Genomic DNA, 22,121 nt, shown 5'->3' on the forward strand with positions numbered 1-22,121 from the left:
CGAATATTATTTAAGTAAAGCGATGCATGTGAGTTTAAATATTATTTAAGTAAAGCAATTCATGTGAAAATATCCATTTTTCATGTAAAATGATGCATAAACAATATTATTTTATGTGTAGCAAACAAAAAATACATGAAACTATAAATTTCTCTTATACGAGGTATGTGATGATTTAACATAGTGAAAATACATGCAAAAACAATATTTTTCTCATAATTGAGTATATGTGTTAAACAATATATTTTAATACTAAAATTACATGCATTCAACATAGGGACCTACCTCGTAGAGCATAATGATAAGAGACAGAAAATTCTTAAATAAACCCAAAAGAATTTTCCTCCCGAAATAATATGAGAAGCGCGATGTGGAGAGAGAGAGAAAGCGAAACCAAATTGCAAAGTGGGTGATCGAAACAAACCAAGGTAGAGCCATTTCATGCGAACCAGATTTGGCAAAGGTGACTTAACTATGGTAAAGAATGGAGACCGAACCAGGCAAGGACCTAGGCGTGAGAAGGAACCGACCTTGGTGAGTTATCCGGGTCGACCTAAGGAAAACTGGGAACCGGGTCAGCAAAGGTGGTTAGGTGACTGGGTGCAACAAGGAGGGTGTGGCCAAAATGTGCAGAGCTCAACTGGGCTTAAGGGGAAGACCGAACTCGGTTCGGTTGTCCGGGTCATGTGGGCTGGACGGAGGACTTGGGTTGAGCCTAGCTCAGCCAGACAGAGCTAAGCTAGGACTGGGCAAAGGGGGGGGCGGGGGGTAAATCAGGTGCTGGGTTAAGTTGGTTCACCACCAATTGTGGCAAAGGCAGTACCACCACGCTTGTGGTGGTGGAAAGAGGATGGAAGGGAAGTAAGAGAGGTGGGACTGAGAAGAGGCTGTCGAGTGAAGATGTATGGGAGGTGAGCTCCCTTTAAATAGGGAAGATGGAAGGGGCTGGCAACATGAAGCCCAATATATATATATATATATATATATATATATATATATATATATATATATATATATATATATATATATATATATATATATATATATATATATATTTGACTGTGCTTAGTCAATACATGTATGGCATGTATGTATGGACGAAATGACCCTCTGGTCATAAATATCCCCACAATGTACTCAAAAACATTGTTTTGCCCTTGAACTTGTCGGTTGAGTTTCGAGAGCGTAGCTCCGTTTTCGATGAAATAACTTTCGTTATTTTTAAAATTTCGATGCGGATGCAGCTGTGTTCAAAATTTGCTTAATGTACTTTCAAAATCATGCATTCTATTGATATTATAATCGACTAAAAATCCCAAAAAATTATCAGGTATTACATTGTTGTTGTTGTCGGTGCATCCATTACTTTAGGATCTTCACCTGCCCTCCGAAAACCAACGGTCCTGATCAACTCCTCGTTGCTTTGCACTATAGGTCACACGAGGGCCCCACTACTAGTAATTGTGGGCAAGAACAGAAGCTTTTCAAATTTCCAAAATTCAAAATCCATGTTTCAAAATTTAGAGTACCGTTGAGGCACAAACGAGGTTTTGTGGTTAATGGTTCTAGACCACTGTTGTAAGTTTGGACTGGAGACGCAGACAGGCTCGGTGGGTAGGCTTATTAATTAGGCAGTCTCGGTGAGTTCAACCAGGTCATGACTTTGACTTGGTGTATAATTGCTGGACTTTTTTTCTGATCAACTAGATGTGGGGATTGGACTAGATACTGAACCGGTGATCGGATTTGGGTTCGGGTTCGGGTTGGGGCTATGTCGGGTCAAAATTTGCATTTCCGATCGCGACCCACATAATTTATGGAGAATTTAGAACGTATGCCTACAATATTGTAATGGTTGGGGGTGGGATCAATCATATCTATTGCAGCTTACCAGGTAACTTACTATAGCATACTCTCTGTTTCTTATAACTTAAGTAACTCGAATCACCATGGACTTAGGCAACTTTGCTCAACTTGATCAAAGTTGACTTGGCAGGGTCCAAGTCCCAATGAACCTAGGGCAGGTCTCTAAAAGCAAAACTCAACTCCATGCACCTTGAAATATGAGTAGTGAGTGCAGTCTATTTCTTCCTTTTAAAGAAAATAAAAAGATGTGAGGGTGGATAATAATGATTGATGAGGGGATTATTTCAAAATGGGTTTAGGGTGCTTTTCCATTAAAAATCCACTAGATCCAAGGAGAGTTTAAAATAGGATAAAAGGAGTTCTCAGAGAGAATATACTGGATCCTATGGTTCAGTATGTATGATGACAGTTTTTTTTTCAATGACTTTTAGTTTGAAAAAGTGGAGTCATGTGGATTATCTACTTTTTAAACATTGTATATGCCTCAGTAATTACCAAAACCAGTAGATTTTGAATGAGTAAAATAGTAATTAGTCACTCTTAAAGAAAACTAGCAGACAGGCTGGTCTCAACTCTCAAGTTGAACAATTAATTTACTGAGGCTTAGGCAGGTTCTTTAGACCAGGAATAGTTTTTTTCTTTTGTACATTTTTTACTGATCGATAAAAAAAAATCCTCAAAGCTATGTCACAAATATTTAAAAAAAATATAATTTTCAAAGGATGATACAATGCCAAGAAAAATGTTATACTTTCATAATATCACCTTTTTAGAAGTGATCACACATTTTTTTAGGAAAATTGTAGATTTTTTTTTTACGCGTATATTAATCTCTATGTAAGCTGATAATTTCTGAGATTTAACCAAGAAAAACAAAATTTTCAAAATATCACAAGTTTTCCCTCGCTGAGATTTTCCAAGGCTGTATGAAATCATTAAAGTTATGATATACAGTAAACAGATTCCTTAGATATCATGGACTAAGTATCAAGTGGGTCTATTTGACTGTAAGATATTCGACTGTTGCAATTAAGGAGCCATTCAAAGCTTGGTGCGTGAAAGCCAAATCCATGTGTACAAACCCCCAAGATCTTTGTTAGTACAAATGCTTGATTTAATTAGTGGCCTATTCCACATGACCTATTCATAAACCCTGGCCATGCGCTCTGTGATTAGGGGTGCAAAGAGGTTGGATATGGGTTGGGTTGTGCTGGATCTGATAAGCTGTCTCCAAATTTTGCAAAATGGTGTGGTTTCAAGTAGCATCTGAATCAGATCTCATAATGGCATCCTGGATCTGGATCTGATATGAGTCTCCGTGGTACTGGATCCACAGAAAATATGCAAAATTCACGGCGCTTCTTTGAAGTTAAAAATATGCCTGCGAGACCTGATTCTGACCAATATCTGATTAATGAACTTAACCAATTCTAGCCCGGATCTGACTATACCTCATGCTATTTGTTCTTAATCCCACATTCAGGTTGACGGTTAACCAAATCAAACGAGGTGGTTTGGATCCGGTTTGAGCCTGAATCAGATTCATACCCCACTTGCATCCCTATTTGTGATGCACATAGAAGCTATTAATTGGGAACACGTGCATAGAAAAGAAAACCCAGGAGTTGATACCCTAGGGCAAGCAATTTGTCACATAAACTGGTATAATCCTTTCTTCCAAAGCTAAAGCCAAATTCATTGTAAACCAAATCTTAGATTTTTGGTCAGAGAATATAAGGCTCTGTTTGGGAACTGGTAGCTGGGATTGGACTTTTTAGGCATTTGGTAAAAACTTGGTCAAACTACCTTGGTGGTGGCTGTTTGGGAGAATGATGTCAAGGAGGCAATTTATGCATTTGGAAAAGCAAGTCAGATAAGGGGGGTGCTCAGCGTGGTTGGTAGGAGCTGTCAGTGCACGTCTCCTTGTGGTGGAAAGTTGCAGGTTCAAACCCCAATGGTAAGTTGAATAATAACTGGTAAGGGTCTGTCTAGCCCCGGTTTGCTTTTCAAAAAACAAAAAAAAAAAAAGCAAGTTAGATCGTCACTCCTTCGTATTTGCACTAAAAACTGGATTTGGTAACCACCACCTCCATGAGGTAATAGCTGCCAGATCTAAGAATTGGCAGCTGCTGCTAATTTTCCAAATGAATAAATTCCCTCCAACTGCAAGTTCCCGAACAAACCCTAAATATCTTTTGGACTTTCTTTTGCAGTTCAGTTTGACCCCAATTTTGGAATCCAATGGTACCACCGCACAGATAATGAACGAGCGTTTGGTTGGAGAGCTAGATCCCAAAATCCAGCTTAGTTGTGGATCCCGCAATAGCTTTTGAAACTGATAGATCAACTATGTAACAACAATCCAATAATGTCCTTACTCCATTAAAAGATTGCCAATAGGGAATAAACCATTAGTGGGGTTCGAACCCGAGACTTCTCGGCTAAGATGTTGCTGTGTTTTTACATCGAGCTATAATAACGATCTAAAATTGTGATTATCTCATAGATAATGAACTTGATTGTGCTTATGCACCATCAAGAAAAAGGAGAAAAAACAAAAAAGGGCCAGTACATCACATAATGACCCACCACTAGTTCTAGTTATCGATGGCCTAGATCAATATTGGCCTTTAGTTCCAAACGCTATTGATGGATCGATCTTAGATGCCTACTTTATCCAGTCTCATTTGAATATAGGCAATATTACATAAACAAGAAAAGATTTGATCCATTCATGTTGGCGACCAATATTATTGTAGATGTATTGTGGAGAATAGACCTATAAATTTTCATGGTTTGTATCTTTAGATTGTGATGTATCCTAGATGCCTACTTTATCAAATGTCATTTGAACCAATAGATAACACCACTGCCTTTGTATAATTAATTTTGAATCAATATTGAAGTTGCATTATGGACAATGGGGACCCATAATTTTACAGGGTTTACCTTGAACTATGAGATATACGCTTAAGATTGTGTCAAAGAATGGTACGGGATCTTTAAACGTGCATTTATAACAAGGCTGAATTTGCATAATCACATGCAAATCAAAGGCCGTATCCACATGCTCCAGCAACTTGCTTGGTTCATTAATCTTTGCTTTGGATTGGGACTGATTAGATTCAACTTTGCTCCAACAAGCTATAACCAGTGTCACAATAGTCTTGGTTGGAAGCTGGATCCATTATAATGCTACATTCAGCACCACAGCTTAGCTCATCTAAAACCCTAGTAAAAGGTTCCTTAAAAAAAAAGGAATGTAACCCCACCTAAAACCTCACCATGGGGTGTGATGAACCGAGCGAGCTCCCAAATGATGACACCCACACGCATCACATTACATCCATTAATTAGGCTGCATCAAGTCTTATCTCATGAACCTTTTTTAACCTAAAAATATCACACTCAAAGGGGCAAAGTTGTAGCTCCAATTAATGTTAAATGGGAAGTGGTGTGTTTAGGAGCTTAACATCAGTACATCAAGTATGGGCAAAGCTCTCTCGCTTTATATAAGACTCTCTTGACATCAATCATGAGAAACAATAAGATTAAAATCATTGGATTCCATAACTAATGGCTTAGATTTTTCATTCTGACCCTCGTGACATGAATTATACCACAAACAGTAGGACTGTCAAAACTGAAATGGTTGTGAGGTTTTGGCTTGTGTACCAGACAGGGCAGGCATTGATGGACAGTATTGACTGTGATATCCCACAGCAAACAAACAAGGTCATTATGGTCACAATTCCCAATGTGGACCTCTCCATGTAAAGCGCACAGGAACTTTCCTGTATCTCTTTCAAAAACATCCAAAACTGAATCATGTTATCAAAAAAGGGATCTCTGTAACACAATCAAGCAGCCATCCATTACCGTCCATTTCAGGGATGGAAGGTGGCTGACATCAGCCATATCCTCATCATTGATCTCACACAGATCATCCGCAAGATCCTGTCTCTTCAAAAAATTTGATTTTGAAATCACCATCTTCAAGAGAGAGAGAGAGAGAGAGAGAATCATATGATAATTAACAACATTGGTTATGACAATCCTAGCATTAACACCAAAACAGAGAAGAGAACAGAGGAGGGCTCTTTGATTAGAGGGTGATGACAGTATCATACTCACCATGGTTGTCATTTACAGCATTGGAGTTCTTACAATGAGCAATTGCACCCTGGATGGAACTCTGGAGCTCTTCCATGCTGCTGCTATCCATTGAGTAGGAGAACTCCCCATAAGAGAGCACCCCACTGTGGGTAGGGGACGACCTCATGGATGAAGGACAACTGCCTATAACACTAGGACCACGGCCCCTCCTCTTAGGGAACCTGAGGTTGCCTGAGAAGGAGTGAGGGTGGCCGTGGAAGCTGCAGCTTCCGGTGCTGTTGTTGCTGATGCTGCTGCTGCAGCTATCCCTTGCCTTGATGAAGCGTCCCTCTGTCTTGGGGTGAGAGATCTTCTCGTAGAGTGGCTTCACCTTGTTGAGGTATTTCTGGAAGACCTGTTTGGCGGATCTGCTCATCTTCTTGCTCTTGGTGATGAAGATGGAGGAGAGCTTCATCTTGGACGGTGGTTTTTGGGATGGTGGTGGTGGGGATGGCGGTGGTAGTGGTGGTGGTGGTGGTTTTTTAAGGGGGAGACGGGCGAAGTGGCGGAATTTCTTGAGGGGGCTGAGGTGGGCGTCGTCGTCGTCGGTGGTGGCGGAGCTGGGGCGGCGGGAGGAGTCGCAGGAGCTGCTGTTGGAGTCGCGGGAGCTTGTGGTGTCGGAGCTCCAGCCTGTGGAGTCTATGGTGGTGGAGTGTGGTGGTGGTGGAAGAGGGAAGGAGTTGGTGGTTGGTGGTGGGGCATTTGGTGGGGTGGAGAGGGTCTGGATGATATGCAGGCGAGGGGGGAGGTGGAGGGGGAGGAGTTGGCCCTTGAAGAAGAGCTCATCGGCAGGGCAGAGGTGGGAGGACTTCTTGGATGCTGGGGACAGGGAGATGGTGAATTCGAAGTCTTGGGAGGAAGAGGATGGGGAGTGAGTCAGATAGGGGGGATCTGCTAGCTTCCCCATCAACCCATTTAGAGAGAGAGAGAGAGAGATGTAGCTGAGGAAGAAATGGGAGAGGACAGGAGTTGTGAAAGGAATGACTAAACGAGAGAGAGAGAGGCGTTGGGGATCATGATGGAGGGTAGAGAGTAGAGCACATGGGGGAGAAGAGCTGCTCGGGATTGTATGACTCACATAACCAGTTCACCTTGTCAGGCTTTTGAGGTCATCAGGGTTTTGATTTTGAAAATAATGAAATTACCAAATTACTCCTATACTTTTTTTCTTTCTACTTTATGAGTCTATGAAGCCTGTAGTGTTAAAAAGTAGTATTCATTTCGGTGGGTTAGAGACCATGAAGCTCATGCAAAGAAACTAGCACATATACATAACAAAAATCACTTCTACAGCCACGTTCAAATTCTAGGGATTCACAATTAGAGGTCAAATTCTACCGGCACACAATCAGGAGATCTCAGATTTCTGATCTAATATCACAAAAATGCCTTCAAAATCAAAGGTCGCTAGCTCAATAGGAGGAAGGGGGTAGGCTGCATGGGCCAGAGAGATCCTGTATCTGAGATCCCCTCATATCTCTAGTATGAAACTCTTTTGCACCTCAAATATGATATTCGGATAAGAAACCTTGTGTCATTGAAACCAGATATGTGATGCAGCTTTCTTATGAAACTTTTCATTCGGATGCTGGCTTTTGGATGACTTGTTCATGCACTACTTTATGTTCATGCTTTCTCTTAGGATTTATGGGGGAACCAAACTGGCAGTACATCGCTACTTGAAATATGCCATTTTTGAGTGATATATTAATGCATGCTAAACCCTTGTATACATAGGGATGGCAGTGGACGGCGTAAAACGGGGCTTCGCCCCGCCTTGCCCTATTTGGACTGGGGATGGAGGACATGAAACGGAGATGGATGCTAAAATCAAAACTCGGGATTGAGGCAGAGATGTGCTTACACTTTTTTTGCCCCACCCCATCCCCGTCCCGATCCTCACCTTGCCCCGTCCTGCCTTTCCCAATTCTTCTTTTAGGGATGGCAATGGACCGAGGGGAAACGGGGCTCCACCCCCATCCCCAATCCTTCTTTAAGGATGGAGGACATGAAACGGGAATGGAGGTTAAAATCAAAACCCATACGAGGATGAAGGTGGTGGAGATGGAGGGCAGGATTTTGGGACAGGGCAAGGGTGAAGACCTTGTCCCCGGACCGCTGCCATCTGTACATGTGGATAGATCAGATCACGTTGGTTGGCCCTCACCGAATGCTGAGATCAACTATTTTTTTTTACCACATAGAGCTGTTGACAAGGCCTGAACTCAATTTAATAAAGATATCTAGTTAGGAACTCAGGTAGTTTATATGCTAGTTGCTTGCTACCATTATTATAAAACTGAATGAGTTGCAATCATGCATGTCCAATATATAATTTTATAGGAAATCATAGAAATGATAGTAATATGAAAAGATAGGAGGCTTTTATTTTATGGGGATGGGCCCTCTTTCCTTTTCATAGATTGATATAATGAAGGTTGTATGTGCCAACTTTGGTACAAAAAGTGTGGGACATTTTGGCAGCTTATAAAGTTTGATGGAGCCCCCTCTGTCATTATTGACAATATGGATGGTGTATTGGTCATTTAGAGAAAAATGTTTCACCGTTGATTTCGGCAAGCTCACATGGGTACGCCCTTCCTTGGGGTCAGGTGTGATTAGATTCTCTCTCTTTCCCTCTCTTCAACTGGGCTTTAGTCATCCCAACCCTCATTGAGATTTCATTGATGCAAGCTATTTTGATCAAACCAGACTCCATAGATATGATCTATATCATTCATTTAGTGAAAATCGATATTTAAATCAGTTTTTTTGGCGATTAAAAAATCAACGGTTGATTAAATACAAAAAAATTGTTATTTAAAAAATCACATTTTTAGTTAAAAAAAATAAAATCAAAGAATCCATTCTTATTAAATCTCCGTCCACAGGGTCAGATTTGATCAAAACAGCTTACATCATAAGATTTAAAAAGAGTACGACGGGGAATGACATGGAATAAGTCGAACCAAACTGCATGCGCTCTCCCTCACGTCACACAGATAAGCCTTTTTTTAAGCTTGTTTCTAGGGGTACGACGCATTAATATTTTTTTATTATTTTTAATAATTTGATAGTTCTAATAGTAATTTTAATAATGAATATATTTTTATGAGTAAAGCTTAGGTGCTTAATGGGGTTTTCAGGGTTTTTTTGTTTTATTTTTAAATTCTAACCATACATAACAGATGTGATCTATGTACTTGATTTTATGGGAATCAACTCTAGAAGTGTTTGATTCCAACACATGAGTAAGTTTTTAGGAGGTTCTAAAAATCAACTGTCTAAAATCTTTATAAATTTTTGAGGCTCCAAATATCGTTTTTTTTTAAATCCAAAACACATGATGCAAGTGTGAATTCTTTGTAAATGATCATGCCCAATACATTTATGGGGTCAAAACTGAAAAAAAAGAAGACTCCTAAAGAGCAGAAAACCCCATTAAGCACCTACCCTCTACTCTATTTTTATTACTCAAATATCAAAATATTTATACTTGATAATAAAAATACTTGCACTACGAGATAATATCGAGTCATGGTTCGTGTCTGTGTCCGTGTGACATGGACACTCGATTTCTGGATGGAAAAGGGCAAAAGGTTGCCTTCACAGTGAAAAAGTTAAAAGTTAGACTGCATGTGAGTGTGTCACATGGTTTGCATGCTTGTTGTGTGTGTATCACATGATTTGACGCATTATATTTTCTAGTTCTGAACCCTGTAACCCATGGGCTGAGAAGGAGATGAGTTGTCAATTTGTGATAAAAGATTGCAATTTGATTGTTAATCAATTAATGACCAGTGATCATTTCAACTTTACACTTGTGGGCCACTTTTTTGGGGAGGATGGATCAGGTGCAATCACATTGCACACTATGAGTATGGTGCTGCACCTGACTGCCCTCCATCTCGGGTACAGCATGTCAGTTGTGAGGCTCAAAAGAATATGGAGGGCAGATCAGGTGCATGGCATACTAAAGTGCACAATGTGATCGCACCTGATCCGCCCTCCTCACTTGCGGCAGGAAGGCAAGGGGGACACCTATGCCCCTAATTAAGTTGAAAAAGCAATCTGATTTTTTTAACCAACAAATAACAGGGAACAGATCAACTATAATCAGCTTCTTGAATATCATTTGATCTTGTTATGACAGATGCACTTCCCTTAAAAGCATTGCTGATGAGTAGTAGGGCAACTAAATTAATGTTTTGGTGTTACTGTTTCCTTTTCCTTCTTTCTTCCTGTTTGCGTGTATGTGCACTTGAATCTCACTATATATTTCTCATAGACATTTGTTTCACTGTTTATAGGAAAGATACCCAATTTTCTATGAAAAAGTGCCTCTTTCATAGGAAAGAACATGAAACAAGCGACCCATAAGGGTCCATTTGTTTCATATGGCCCATGAGCACACCCATTGGAAAAGCAATAGGAAGTGCCTTTCTCATGAAAGGGCTTTCCCACTCGCCCCACAGAAAAGCCTTTCATACCAAAATAAAAATTAATATAACACTTTTCCCCTAAGAAAACATGGTGCCCAAGCCTGTACCACATGAGCTAACCGTTTTCCTGTGGGAAGCATTTATTTTTTACGCCCCCCCTGAGAAAATTCCTTGCTCCCCATGACAAGGGGCAGTTTCCCATGCAACAAACATGACCTAAAGGATCCACAATGGATGCATTTTTACCATATATGCTTCTGACTCAATTTAACCCCAGCAAGTCGGATATATGGCTATGATGATGTAACCTTTCTTGGAGTGTAAGATGATTTTGTCTAGGAGCCTACTATTTTTATTTTTCAATGCATGTGAAAAGTTCATGTGTTGAATAATCTTAGCTTTGGTTCAAGGCTCTACATATGTTGCATCCTCTCAGTATTGGCATGATTCAATCTTTAAGTGGATTCGTAACAATATTCTTGGAATTAATAATTATTGTTGAATGCTTGAACCGATTAATATACCTCCATTCAAACTCCTCGTCGAAGTGTAGGTTATTAGATTGGCTGATCATGTCAAATTCTGACTGTTCGTCCAACTTGTCATCATTGTCTCAAAGTGCGGCCATTCAATGGAACACATTTTCTTCGTTGGTTTCGATCAAGCTTGATCACAATAACTATCTTTTTTCTGGAAGTTGCTGATCGAGTCCATTATGTTCAGCCTGAACCTGAATTGTCAATGGAACATCGACTACCCCTCCTTCGTTCATCATAGAAGGTAATACATCCACTCCTAATCTTGAATTTATTGTCCGGAAGAGGGCCGACCCAATTGCCCTAAGTTGGATTGTGGCCATGCTTACGGAGCCTGTTGGCCCAGCTATTGCTCGTTAAGCTTGGACTGTGTTCAAACAATCTTATGTGTCACACTCGAGTCTGCACGCAGCTTAAAAGAGATATTCAAAACATCAAAAAAGGTTGACAGAAGCATGATAGTTTATCGTAATGAAGTTAAATTTATTGATGACCCCTTATGTGCTGCCAATGATCCTGTGTATTAAGTTGATTTGACTGTTAATGGGAATGAATATGAGAGTTTTGTAACTACGATTACTACTCATGAAAAGTTTCTCACTTTTGTTGAGATTTATGAGATGCTCCTCAATTAAGAAAAATGCCTTAAGATCATGGCACCTAAGGTTGTTCCGAATAATAAAAATACTTCCACTGCCTTCTTCTCTCAAAGAGGCTAAGGGCACAATAGTGGTGGTGCTGGCTTCTATAGAGAAAGAGGCCATGGCAGGAGATGCCGTGGTTTTTATAATAGTTCTTATAATGATAACAATGCTGGATTCACTCAAAAAGAGAGATTCAAGAATCAAGGCCATGGTCCTATCATATGTCAGTTTTGTGGTAGCCATAATCACATTCATCGCCAGTGTTATGACATAAGGCTTTCACTACAATGAATCAACTGGATGATGGATCCTAATTGGTACTCAGTGTAGCATCTCATCATGTCTCCATTGATGACTCTAGCATGACCAACAAAAGTATCAAAGTTCATATGGTCTAATAGTTAGGGTTGGAGTCAACCTTCAAATCTCAAGTGTTGGTAATATGATTTTTAACTCTAAAGGAAAATCTATGATTTTAAGCGATGTTTAGTATGTGAGATTAAACAAAATTTGATTTTAGTAGCTTTTTTCAAGTTTGACTCGAATTATTTTTGTGTAAAGGACCATAAGAAAGAGAGCATAGGACTGAATAAGGGAGGACTCTACATTTGGTCAGGAGAAAGGGACAATAAATAGCATGCACAGAGGCATTGTGGTGTTTTTGGTGAGTAAAAGAGCTTCTTCTCAAATATGACATTATGGACTTAGGCATCCTCATTTCAAAACTTTAAATTTTTTAAGACAGTAATATGTTGGATTTATGTGATGATGATTAGACAATTGATTTTTGCTCTAGTTGTTTAATGGGTAAAATGCATAAATTGCCGTTTCAAAAATCTAAATCTATTGCCAGTGCTTTCTTAAAACTTATACATGCCAACCTCAGGGGATCTTCACCTGTGAAATCTAGAAAATGATATAATTATTATCTTCTTCGTGTTGATGACTTCTCTAGATTCACATGGTTATTTTCATTATCTAGAAAATTTGACACCTTGTCATGCTTTTAGAATTTTAAAACTATAGTGAAAAAAAATTGATTATTATATCAGGGTCTTTCATAGTGACGGAGGAGGTGAGTTTGTTAACAAAGGGTTTGATGCTTTTCTGAACCATCATGGCATTAAAAGATAGCTTTTATGCTCTTCCACTCCACAACAATGGAGGGTAAACATAGACATGCTACTGAGAGTGTGTTGTGCATGCTTATATATATATATATATATATATATATATATATATATATATATATATATATATATATATATATATATATATATATATATATATATATATATATATATATATATATATATATATATATATATATTTTGGGTGGATGCCTTCATATATGTTGTTCATATTATAAATCATCTACCTACAAACAATTTGAATGGAAAATTGCCTTAGTTGTTGAAAAACAAACCAAGTTACGACCATCTTAGAGTGTTTGGGTGCACATGCTACCCTTACCTAGCACCATACACCAACTCTAAGCTATCACCCAAGTCTAAGGCATATGTTTATATTGGGTATGGATCCAGCTATAAAGGGTATTCACACTACAAGAAAATTGTTAATTAGCGACGGAAGTTAGCGACGGATTTTTTCTGTCGCTAATTAGCGACAGATTAGCTAAAGATAGAATCTGTCGCTAATTCGTGATGGATTAGCGAGGAAACAAATTTTATCGCTAATCTGTCGCTACTTAGCGACGGATTAGCGACTGCATTTTTTGTCGCTACTTTTTATTACAAGAACACCATTTTAGCGATGGATTTAGAGAGGGAACTCTGTCGTCGCTAATCCGTCGCTAATTAGCGACAGAATATATTCCGTCACTTTTTTTGTATTTTAATTTAGCGACGGCTTAGCGACGGAATGTGTCCGTCGCTAAATGTCGCGTAAATCCCTAATCTCATCCCTCTTTCTCTTTTTCCTGTTTCGCTGTATTGCTCCCGCCCGCCGCCCTCTCCCTCCCGCTGCCCGTCGGCTCTCGCCACCGTCCGGCCGCCGCCGCTCGCCAGCCGCCGCTCCCCGTCCACCGCTCGCCAGCCGACGCTCGCCAGCTGCCGCTCCCCGTCAACCTCCCGCCACCGCCCGGCGACGCGCAGGTAATCTTCTTCTTCTTCTTCTTCTTCTTCTTCTTCTTCTTCACGCTGTCGTGAGGGTTGGGGGGAGAGAGAGAGAGAGAGAGAGAGAGAGAGAGAGAGAGAGAGAGAGAGAGAGAGAGCTTCCTTCACCGTGGATGCAGGTTCTTCAATGAACCAAACCACGTAGACCTTGTGTTGTGTGTGCCTTGTGAGTGTGTGTATCTGTCCATGATTCTTTCAATTTGTACGGGTATTTTGATTGTGCATTTTCTTTGGATTGTGTCAACATTATTCATTAAGTATCTGATTCAAGAAGTTTATAATGTATACATCAAGGGTATCCTTACTTGAAACAGAGTTTGTATCAGTCTCATCAGAAAATCAAATAGAATCCCCCTTTAGAAGATCAGAGGATGTGTTAATGGCTTGCCAAGCTTAAAGTGACCATATTAAACAAGTACACGAGTTTTTAATATTAGAAATCATTTCCACAGAAAGGATATCATTCACATCTTTTGGGAAAATATAAAAACGTGAAATGCTTGAATTGCTTGCTCACAAGGAGTCCTCCTTTTGGATCTGTAGGAACCTTTATCATGATCCTCCATAGAGAGAATCAGAAATGAGTTTCTTTAGCAACTGAGCTGAATCCTCTATAATCACACAAGTAAAGAAGAAAGGCTTACGTGCTCCTTTCAAAAAAGGATTTTATTTTCGCTAAATTCATGCATTTTTTTTTATTTATAGGGAGAAACCGCAGACCTAACTGCTTTAGCTCTGCCACTCTCCTGGTAAGGTAAATCTCAGTGAGCTTACCTCTTGCCCCTAGAGAGTTGTAACACTTCGACTTGCAAAATGACGCTCATGGGATTTGAAGCATTCTAAACACATGTTATTGGAATCATCAAAATCACATTTCTTCCTTAAGATTCCACATGCTTGTGTTAATTTTTTTCTTCTTTTTTCCACTTTGGTGATGATCATGAATGTGTGCATCAAGCATGAAAGAATCAGATTTCTTTTTTTTTTCCTACTTTGGGCGAAAAGTTTTGTAACATATGTGCAATTTTGAATTATACTGAAAACATGGGAGCAATTTGAAAAATTAGCCTTTAGTTTTTTCATCGAGTTCTCACTACAATTTGATGTTCAAGCTTCAAAAACAAGGTTCGGAGTGCACTTATAATTTTTCTCCCTTTCTTTTAGGGGAAGACGCTAGTTTAAAAAAATATATCATTAATGCTTCTTTTTCACTTTATTTCATCGCATTTCATCATTAGATATATCATCAACAGTTTAGTTGTTTTTTGCATTGCATAAGTGTTTGTGTTTCCCTAATTAGCTTCAATATTCATTTTAACACAGTGTTTTTTGCAGATTTCTCAACGGAACTCGCTTGTGCCCCGCCACCCGTGGTAAGTAAGTGACAAAAACAATGCAAATTGGGTAAATACCCGTGGTGAGTAAGTGATGCAAGCGCATCACATGTTATTTAATATATTGAATGTAACACTTTATTGTTCACACACTCACTTAGTTGTTGATATCTAGGACTGCTTTGTTGGAGTTCGGAGATCATGCTGAGCATGATTTTAATGTATGAGAATAGAAGTGTTCTTATTTTTTGAGTACGGAGTCCATGCTATGCATGGTAGTAGTTAGTGGGATATTGAAGTGTGTTTGCTGCAGGTACATGTTTGACATTTGTTTGATATGAATTATTTCGATGTATTGCAATGTTTGATGTGATTGTATCCATGCTTACATGTTGTTACTTTCAATTTGATTATGTCTTCCATGTGAAATTATATACTGAAAGCATGCTTCAAATGAATGTATCGTGTCATGAATAGTTTGCACATGAAAATATTAAGTTATCAATGCATGCATCATAATTCTTGTGATTGTATGACATCATATATTGCATGATAAATTTGATATTTTGTTCATCATAGCATTCTGATGGTTCTCTTTTAACTGGTTAGGATACTATTCGTAACATCATACGACAGAATGACTGCAAACCGTGAATGGATGTACCGTAGGTTAGTGGACAATGAGTTATCGCATGAATATATGGATGGTGTTGATAGTTTTATTGAATTTGCAACGGCAAGTGTCAGTACGATAGATCCCACAGGTCGGATTAGGTGTCCCTGCAAGATTTGTAAGAATAATCGATTTGTAGAACCTCATGGCGTTAGACATCACCTATACAGGAAGGGTTTTGTGAGTGATTATCAGAACTAGACGTTTCATGGAGAAGAATTTAGAAACGATTTTGATGCACGGGTGAATATGGTGCACGATAATCCATATACGAATTTGATATTTGATGCTGCAGGAACAGAACTGAGTTCTGCTATGAGTTCTAGTGATGTAAGAACTGCCGTAGATGAAGAATCACCAAACGATGCAGCTAGTAGATTTTATGATTTACTTAGAGATGCTGATGAGCCACTTTGGAACGGTTGTGAGAGTCACACTATCTTGTCTGCAGTTCTTCAACTAATGAATTTGAAGTCCGAGTATAATTTGAGTCAATCATGTTTTGACCGTTTGTGCATGATTGTGAAGAGTATGTTGCCTAAAGATGAGAAATTGCCACAAAATTTCTATCGTGTGAAAGTTATGGTCAACGCTCTAGGTATGGGTTACAAAAGGATTGATGCTTGTCCAAATCACTGCATGTTGTATTTCAAGGAGCAGGAAAACGACATATCATGCCCGTCATGTGGGCATCCTCGGTTCAAGCCAAAGACAAGAGGCAATGGTAGCACGAGATCAAAGGAAGTTTCATACAAGTCGCTCTGCTACTTTCCTATCACTCCTAGATTTCAGTGATTGTATATGTCTTCAAGGACAGCTAAACACATGAGATGGCATGCAAATAAAGTTCGACACGATGAAAACAAGATCACGCATCCTGTTGACGCTGAAGCTTGGAAGCACTTTGATCGTACTCATCAGAACTTCGCAATGGAAGTGCGAAATGTTAGACTCGGTCTATGCACAGATGGATTTAATCCATTTGGGGGTAGATCAACTCCATACTCATGCTGGCCAGTATTTGTAACTCCATACAACCTTCCACCAAGCTTGTGTATGAAACGTCCAAATCTTTTCTTGTCTCTGTTGATCCCTGGTCCGACCTCACCTGGCCAAAATCTTGATGTATATCTAAGGTCATTGATTGATGAATTAAAAGTACTGTGGGATGACGGTGTTACCACGTATGATGCCCACAAAAAACAAAATTTCAACATGAAGGCCGTTGTTCTATGGACAATCAGTGACTTCCCTGCATATGGTATGTTATCTGGTTGGAGCACACATGGGAGGTTGGCTTGTCCGTACTGCATGGAGGATTCCAAAGCTTTTAAATTGAGGCATGAAAGGAAGCCTTGCTGGTTTGATTGCCATCGTCGATTTCTACCCAGCGATCATCCGTTCCGACGTCAAAAGAATGCATTTACAGCAGGCACAACTGAAACAGAAGGTCCATCCTCAAGATTGTCTGGCATAGAGATTCTAAGAAGATTGCGATACTTTCCAGATGTATTAACAGATGCCCGCAGTCCTACACCCTTTCGTGGATTTGGGAAGGATCACAATTGGACGAAAAAATCTATTTTTTGGGAACTACCGTATTGGCCGACCCTATTGATACGACATAATTTGGATGTGATGCATGTAGAGAAAAATGTGTTTGATAATGTGTTCAATACAGTAATGAATATTAAAGGAAAAATGAAGGATAATCCGAAGGCCCGTATGGATTTAAAATTAATATGTAAAAGACCAGAATTGGAACTCAAAGAGTATAATGGCAAAGTACTGAAACCAAAGGCGAAGTACGTGCTCGGACCTGATCAAATAAAACATGTATGTCAATGGTTGAGACAACTGAGATTTCCAAATGGATATGTCTCTAACATTACTCGGGCTGTGAAGATTGACGATGGACAGTTATATGGGTTGAAGAGCCATGATTGTCATATCTTTATGCAACGATTGATACCCCTAGCATTCCATGATATGTTAGACAAACGTATATGGGGGGTATTGTCTGAGTTGAGCGGATTTTTCAGAACATTGTGCGCATCGGAGGTCGTTGTATCAGATGTAAAGAATCTCGAGGACTCTGTCATCACCACTGTTTGTCTGTTAGAAAAGATATTTCTGCCAGCATTTTTCGATGTTATGGAACATTTGATCATACATCTGCCATATGAACTAAGGGTTGGTGGCCCTGTGCAATATCGATGGATGTACCCATTTGAAAGGTATATGTTTTTTTATATTTGTCTCTTTAATGACAGATATTTAAAATTTGAAATGTATATTCTTGTCAGATGCATGTTCGACCTAAAAAAAAAGGTTCGTAATAAAGCAAGAGTAGAAGGCTCTATTTGTGAGGCGTACACTTTAGAAGAGATTTCAAATTTCTCATCTATGTACTTTGAACCTCATATTCCAACACGTTACACATGCCCGCCCCGTAACGATGATGGAGAACAAGTAACTGTAGCTGACAAGCTGTCGATATTTCAACCACTTGGGCATGCATTTGGTAGTTGCCGATCAAGGCTATTGACAGATCGAGAGCAAGATGCAGCACACATCTATATTCTTTTTAATTGCTCAGCAATCGACCCATACATCGAGTAAGTATATGTTTATGCAACTCAATTATAAATCCTTTTATGTTCTATATGTGGATACATGACTCGGTAATATAAGTATTTGTGGTTTGCAGACGATTTGATCTGGAGTTGCGAAACGAAGTTTCACATCTCACTGATGCAGAAGTACAAAAAGAACGTGAAACTAAGTTTGTGGAGTGGTTGAAACAGTTGGTAAAGAAGCTAACATAAATTTTGTACTTATAAACAACACTAAGTTACTTAATTGATTGTGATCACAATCATTGTTTATGTTTGTGCGTATGTTCGCAATGGTGATGTTAAAGATCAAGGAATATGTGATTTAGAAAATGGTCCGACCAAAGTTGTGCAATGCTACAACGAGTATATCGTAAATGGTTATCGATTCCATACAAAAGACTACGGTATAAACAAATCAACGATAAATAGTGGCGTGTGTGTCAAGGGTAGCAGCTACGGTGAAAATGAACATGATTACTACGGTGTTATAGAGGAAATAATGGAGTTGACTTACTTAGGCATGAATAACAGGGTTACGATATTCAAGTGTCATTGGTTTGATCCAACTGCAACAAGACTCGACAAAGCTTCAGGCATTGTAGAGGTGAATCATAAATCCAGGTTTGGAACATATAAACCATTCATATTAGCCTCGCAAGCTCAACAAGTTTATTATACTTCATATCCGAGTATAAAAACGTCAGATAGAAATAAATGGTGGGCAGTTTGCAAGGTGAAATCCAAACTATACCCCGAGTATGATCAGTTACAGGAAGATGAGTTAGCTGAAGACAGTGATTACTATCAATCAGATGATGTCTGTGACTTCGCTTATGGTCACGATGTTGCGCATGATATGCATGTCATATCTCCATTGGCTGATGAAACATTCATAGAGGAATGTGATCCAAATGATGTACCAAGTGGATGGGCAAACAATGAAGAAGAAGAAGAAGAAGAAGAAAGTCAAACTAGTGACGAGGAAGAATTCTCAAGCTAGTGAGCAAAATCTTATACTACAAACCTCTATTTAAATGCATTGTAATACTTGATGTGAGTTGTATTACAATACTTGGTGTGAATGATTAAAAATTTTATTTGAATGTATTGTAATACTTGATACGAATGATTCAAATGCATTGTAATACTTGATGTGAATGATTTCAATTATCTGAATGTATCATAATTTATGCAATTAACGAATGATTTGAATTAGTGCAATACTTGATGTCAATGATTTGAATTATTTGAATGCATTGCAATGCTTGATGTGAATGACTCGAATGCATTGTAATACTTGATGTGAATGATTTCAATTATCTGAATGTATTATAATTTATGCAATTAACGAATGATTTAAATTAGTGCAATACTTGATGTCAATGATTTGAATTATTTGAATGCATTGCAATGCTTGATGTGAATGACTTGAATGCATTGTAATACTTGATGTGAATTATTTGAATGTATTGTATGACATATGTTATTTGTTAGAATATGGTTCGTGGAGGTTATAGTGGTCGCTCATCCAGTAGTAGCCAGGCTCAACCTTCATCTTCACGGGCTCCTGTGATAGGTATATCATATAACTAATTAGATGCTTGATTAGTTCAAATGCACATTCTGAGAATTTCTAATGTATTTTTTTACAGATGATGTTGCGCCTGTACACGACCCACCTACACCAGTTGATCACACAAGTCAACAGCCAACACAGGAAACAGGGTCTTCTCAGGCTGGCACAAGAAGACTCATTCGAATAGTGTATATCGGTAATCGACCGTAAGTATTTTGTTTTCAATTATTGCATATCTTTTAAATATTTTATATTGATATTTACTGTGTAACAATTCATGTGCAGCACGAGGTTTGAGCCACAAGAAGTAGTACGGGAGATTAGGAATTCACTTCTTCAACATCTACCAGGACCAGTTGCTCAATGGAAAGAGTACCCAAAGGAGGTGTTAGACAGATTGTGGTCCTCATTCATGGTATATAGTTGTTCCTCATAGTTAATGTGTTTCATATTTAATTTATTTAAGCAATGTCTACTAACTTTCTGAAAATATTTGTAGGCTTCGAATCGCTTTGCAACTACGATGGAAGAAAATGATGCAAGGAAGGTGTGGCAGAAGGTGGCTGCCAATCGATTTGCAGACATGCTGCACACTATGAAGACTGCAGCAAAAAAAGCATCTGGCGTAGTAGATGATCCATTACTGTGGAAGGGTCATGGTCCTATTACTATCAGGAGAGATTACTGGGATGAAATGTGCGATAAGTGGGCGGGAGATGCATTTAAAAATCGCTCTACGAAGGCTTCACAAAATCGATCGAAGATGCCCGAAGCCCATCTACACACAGGTGGATCTAAGATATTTGGGAGCCACCTAAAGAAAATGGTAACTCATCAATATATAATATTAATTTTATAAGTATTGTTGCAAACTTGTGTACTAAATCTTTTGTCATTTAACTTCGCAGGAAGCAGAAAAAGGAGGCAGTGTACCATATAAGGATGTGTTTGTAGAAACACATAAACGAAAGACCACGGGAGTCTTCGTATCAGAGAAGGCGAGAACGACAACGGTATGTATTAATTCTATTAATAATCATTGCAATATATATGCAAGTTATCATAATGTTATCATTAATTATTAATGAATACTTTAAACATTATTTTGTAGGAGGCATATGAGCAACAGATGGTAGAGCGATATGGCGAAGACGCTACTCAGCATCCATCATTTGATCATACAGCATGGGTGACTGTAGCAGGTGAACCCAAAAAAGGTCGCGTGTTCGGGTTTGGGAGTAATATGAACACTTCACCAGTTATTGGTTCTTCCAGTTACGGCTCACCGACTTCTTGCGCCGACATAAGCTCCAAGCAGCCGACTATTCTTTCTGGTGATGATGTACGCGAGATCATTAATGAATTACTGAATAACTACTTCCAATACATCGTCGCCCCCTTTCTCCGAAATGAGATCAAGGCCGCTGTTCAGGATAGGGGATCTTCGATTCCAGGTCCCTCTCAGGTATAATCACATATATAGTTTTTTTTACTGTCTTAAAGCACATCTAAGCATGGTAGAATCACATATAGAGTTTTTCTAGATGCCTTAGAACACATATGAACATGCTATAATCACATATTCAATTTTTTTACTGCCTTAGCACACATATGAGCATGATAGAATCACATATAAAGTTGTTTTGCCTGCCTTAGAGCACATATGAGCATGCTATATTCACATATTCAATTTTTTTACTGCCTTAGCACACATACGAGCATGATCGAATCACATATATAGTTTTTTGCCTGCCTTAAAGCACATCTGAGCATGGTAGAATCACATATAGAGTTTTTTTATATGCCTTAGAACACATATGAATATGCTATAATCACATATTCAATTTTTTGACTGCCTTAGCACACATATGAGCATGATAGAATCACACACACACACACACACACACACATATATATATATATATATATATATATATATATATATATATATATATATATATATATATATATATATATATATATATATATATATATATATATATAACTTTTTGTCTGCCTTAGAGCACATATGAGCATGATAGAATCACATATAAAGTTTTTTTGATTGCATTAGAACACATATGAGCATGCTATAATCACATATTCAGTTTTTTGACTGCCTAAGAACACATATGAGCATAT

The 22,121-nt window shown here is 38.7% G+C and overlaps 1 protein-coding gene across 1 annotated transcript; it reads right to left on the bottom strand.

Moving 5' to 3' along the window:
* Window positions 1-5,914: 5,914 nt before the first annotated feature.
* LOC149837009 (putative membrane-associated kinase regulator 1) lies at window positions 5,915-7,002 on the bottom strand. The gene has a single exon (XM_090007208.1). The coding sequence runs from the start codon at window positions 6,926-6,928 to the stop codon at window positions 5,972-5,974; it is 957 nt and encodes a 318-aa protein (XP_089863334.1). The 5' UTR covers window positions 6,929-7,002; the 3' UTR covers window positions 5,915-5,971.
* Between the last annotated feature and the right edge of the window lie 15,119 nt (window positions 7,003-22,121).

The sequence above is a fragment of the Nuphar pumila genome, chromosome 5 (genome assembly GCF_984573655.1).
Source record: "Nuphar pumila chromosome 5, dmNupPumi1.hap1.1, whole genome shotgun sequence".
NCBI classification, from domain to species: Eukaryota; Viridiplantae; Streptophyta; class Magnoliopsida; order Nymphaeales; family Nymphaeaceae; genus Nuphar; species Nuphar pumila.

Excerpts from the sequence above, each read along its gene's own strand:
- LOC149837009 (XM_090007208.1), bottom strand. The coding sequence starts at position 6,928 with ATGGGGAAGCTAGCAGATCCCCCCTATCTGACTCACTCCCCATCCTCT.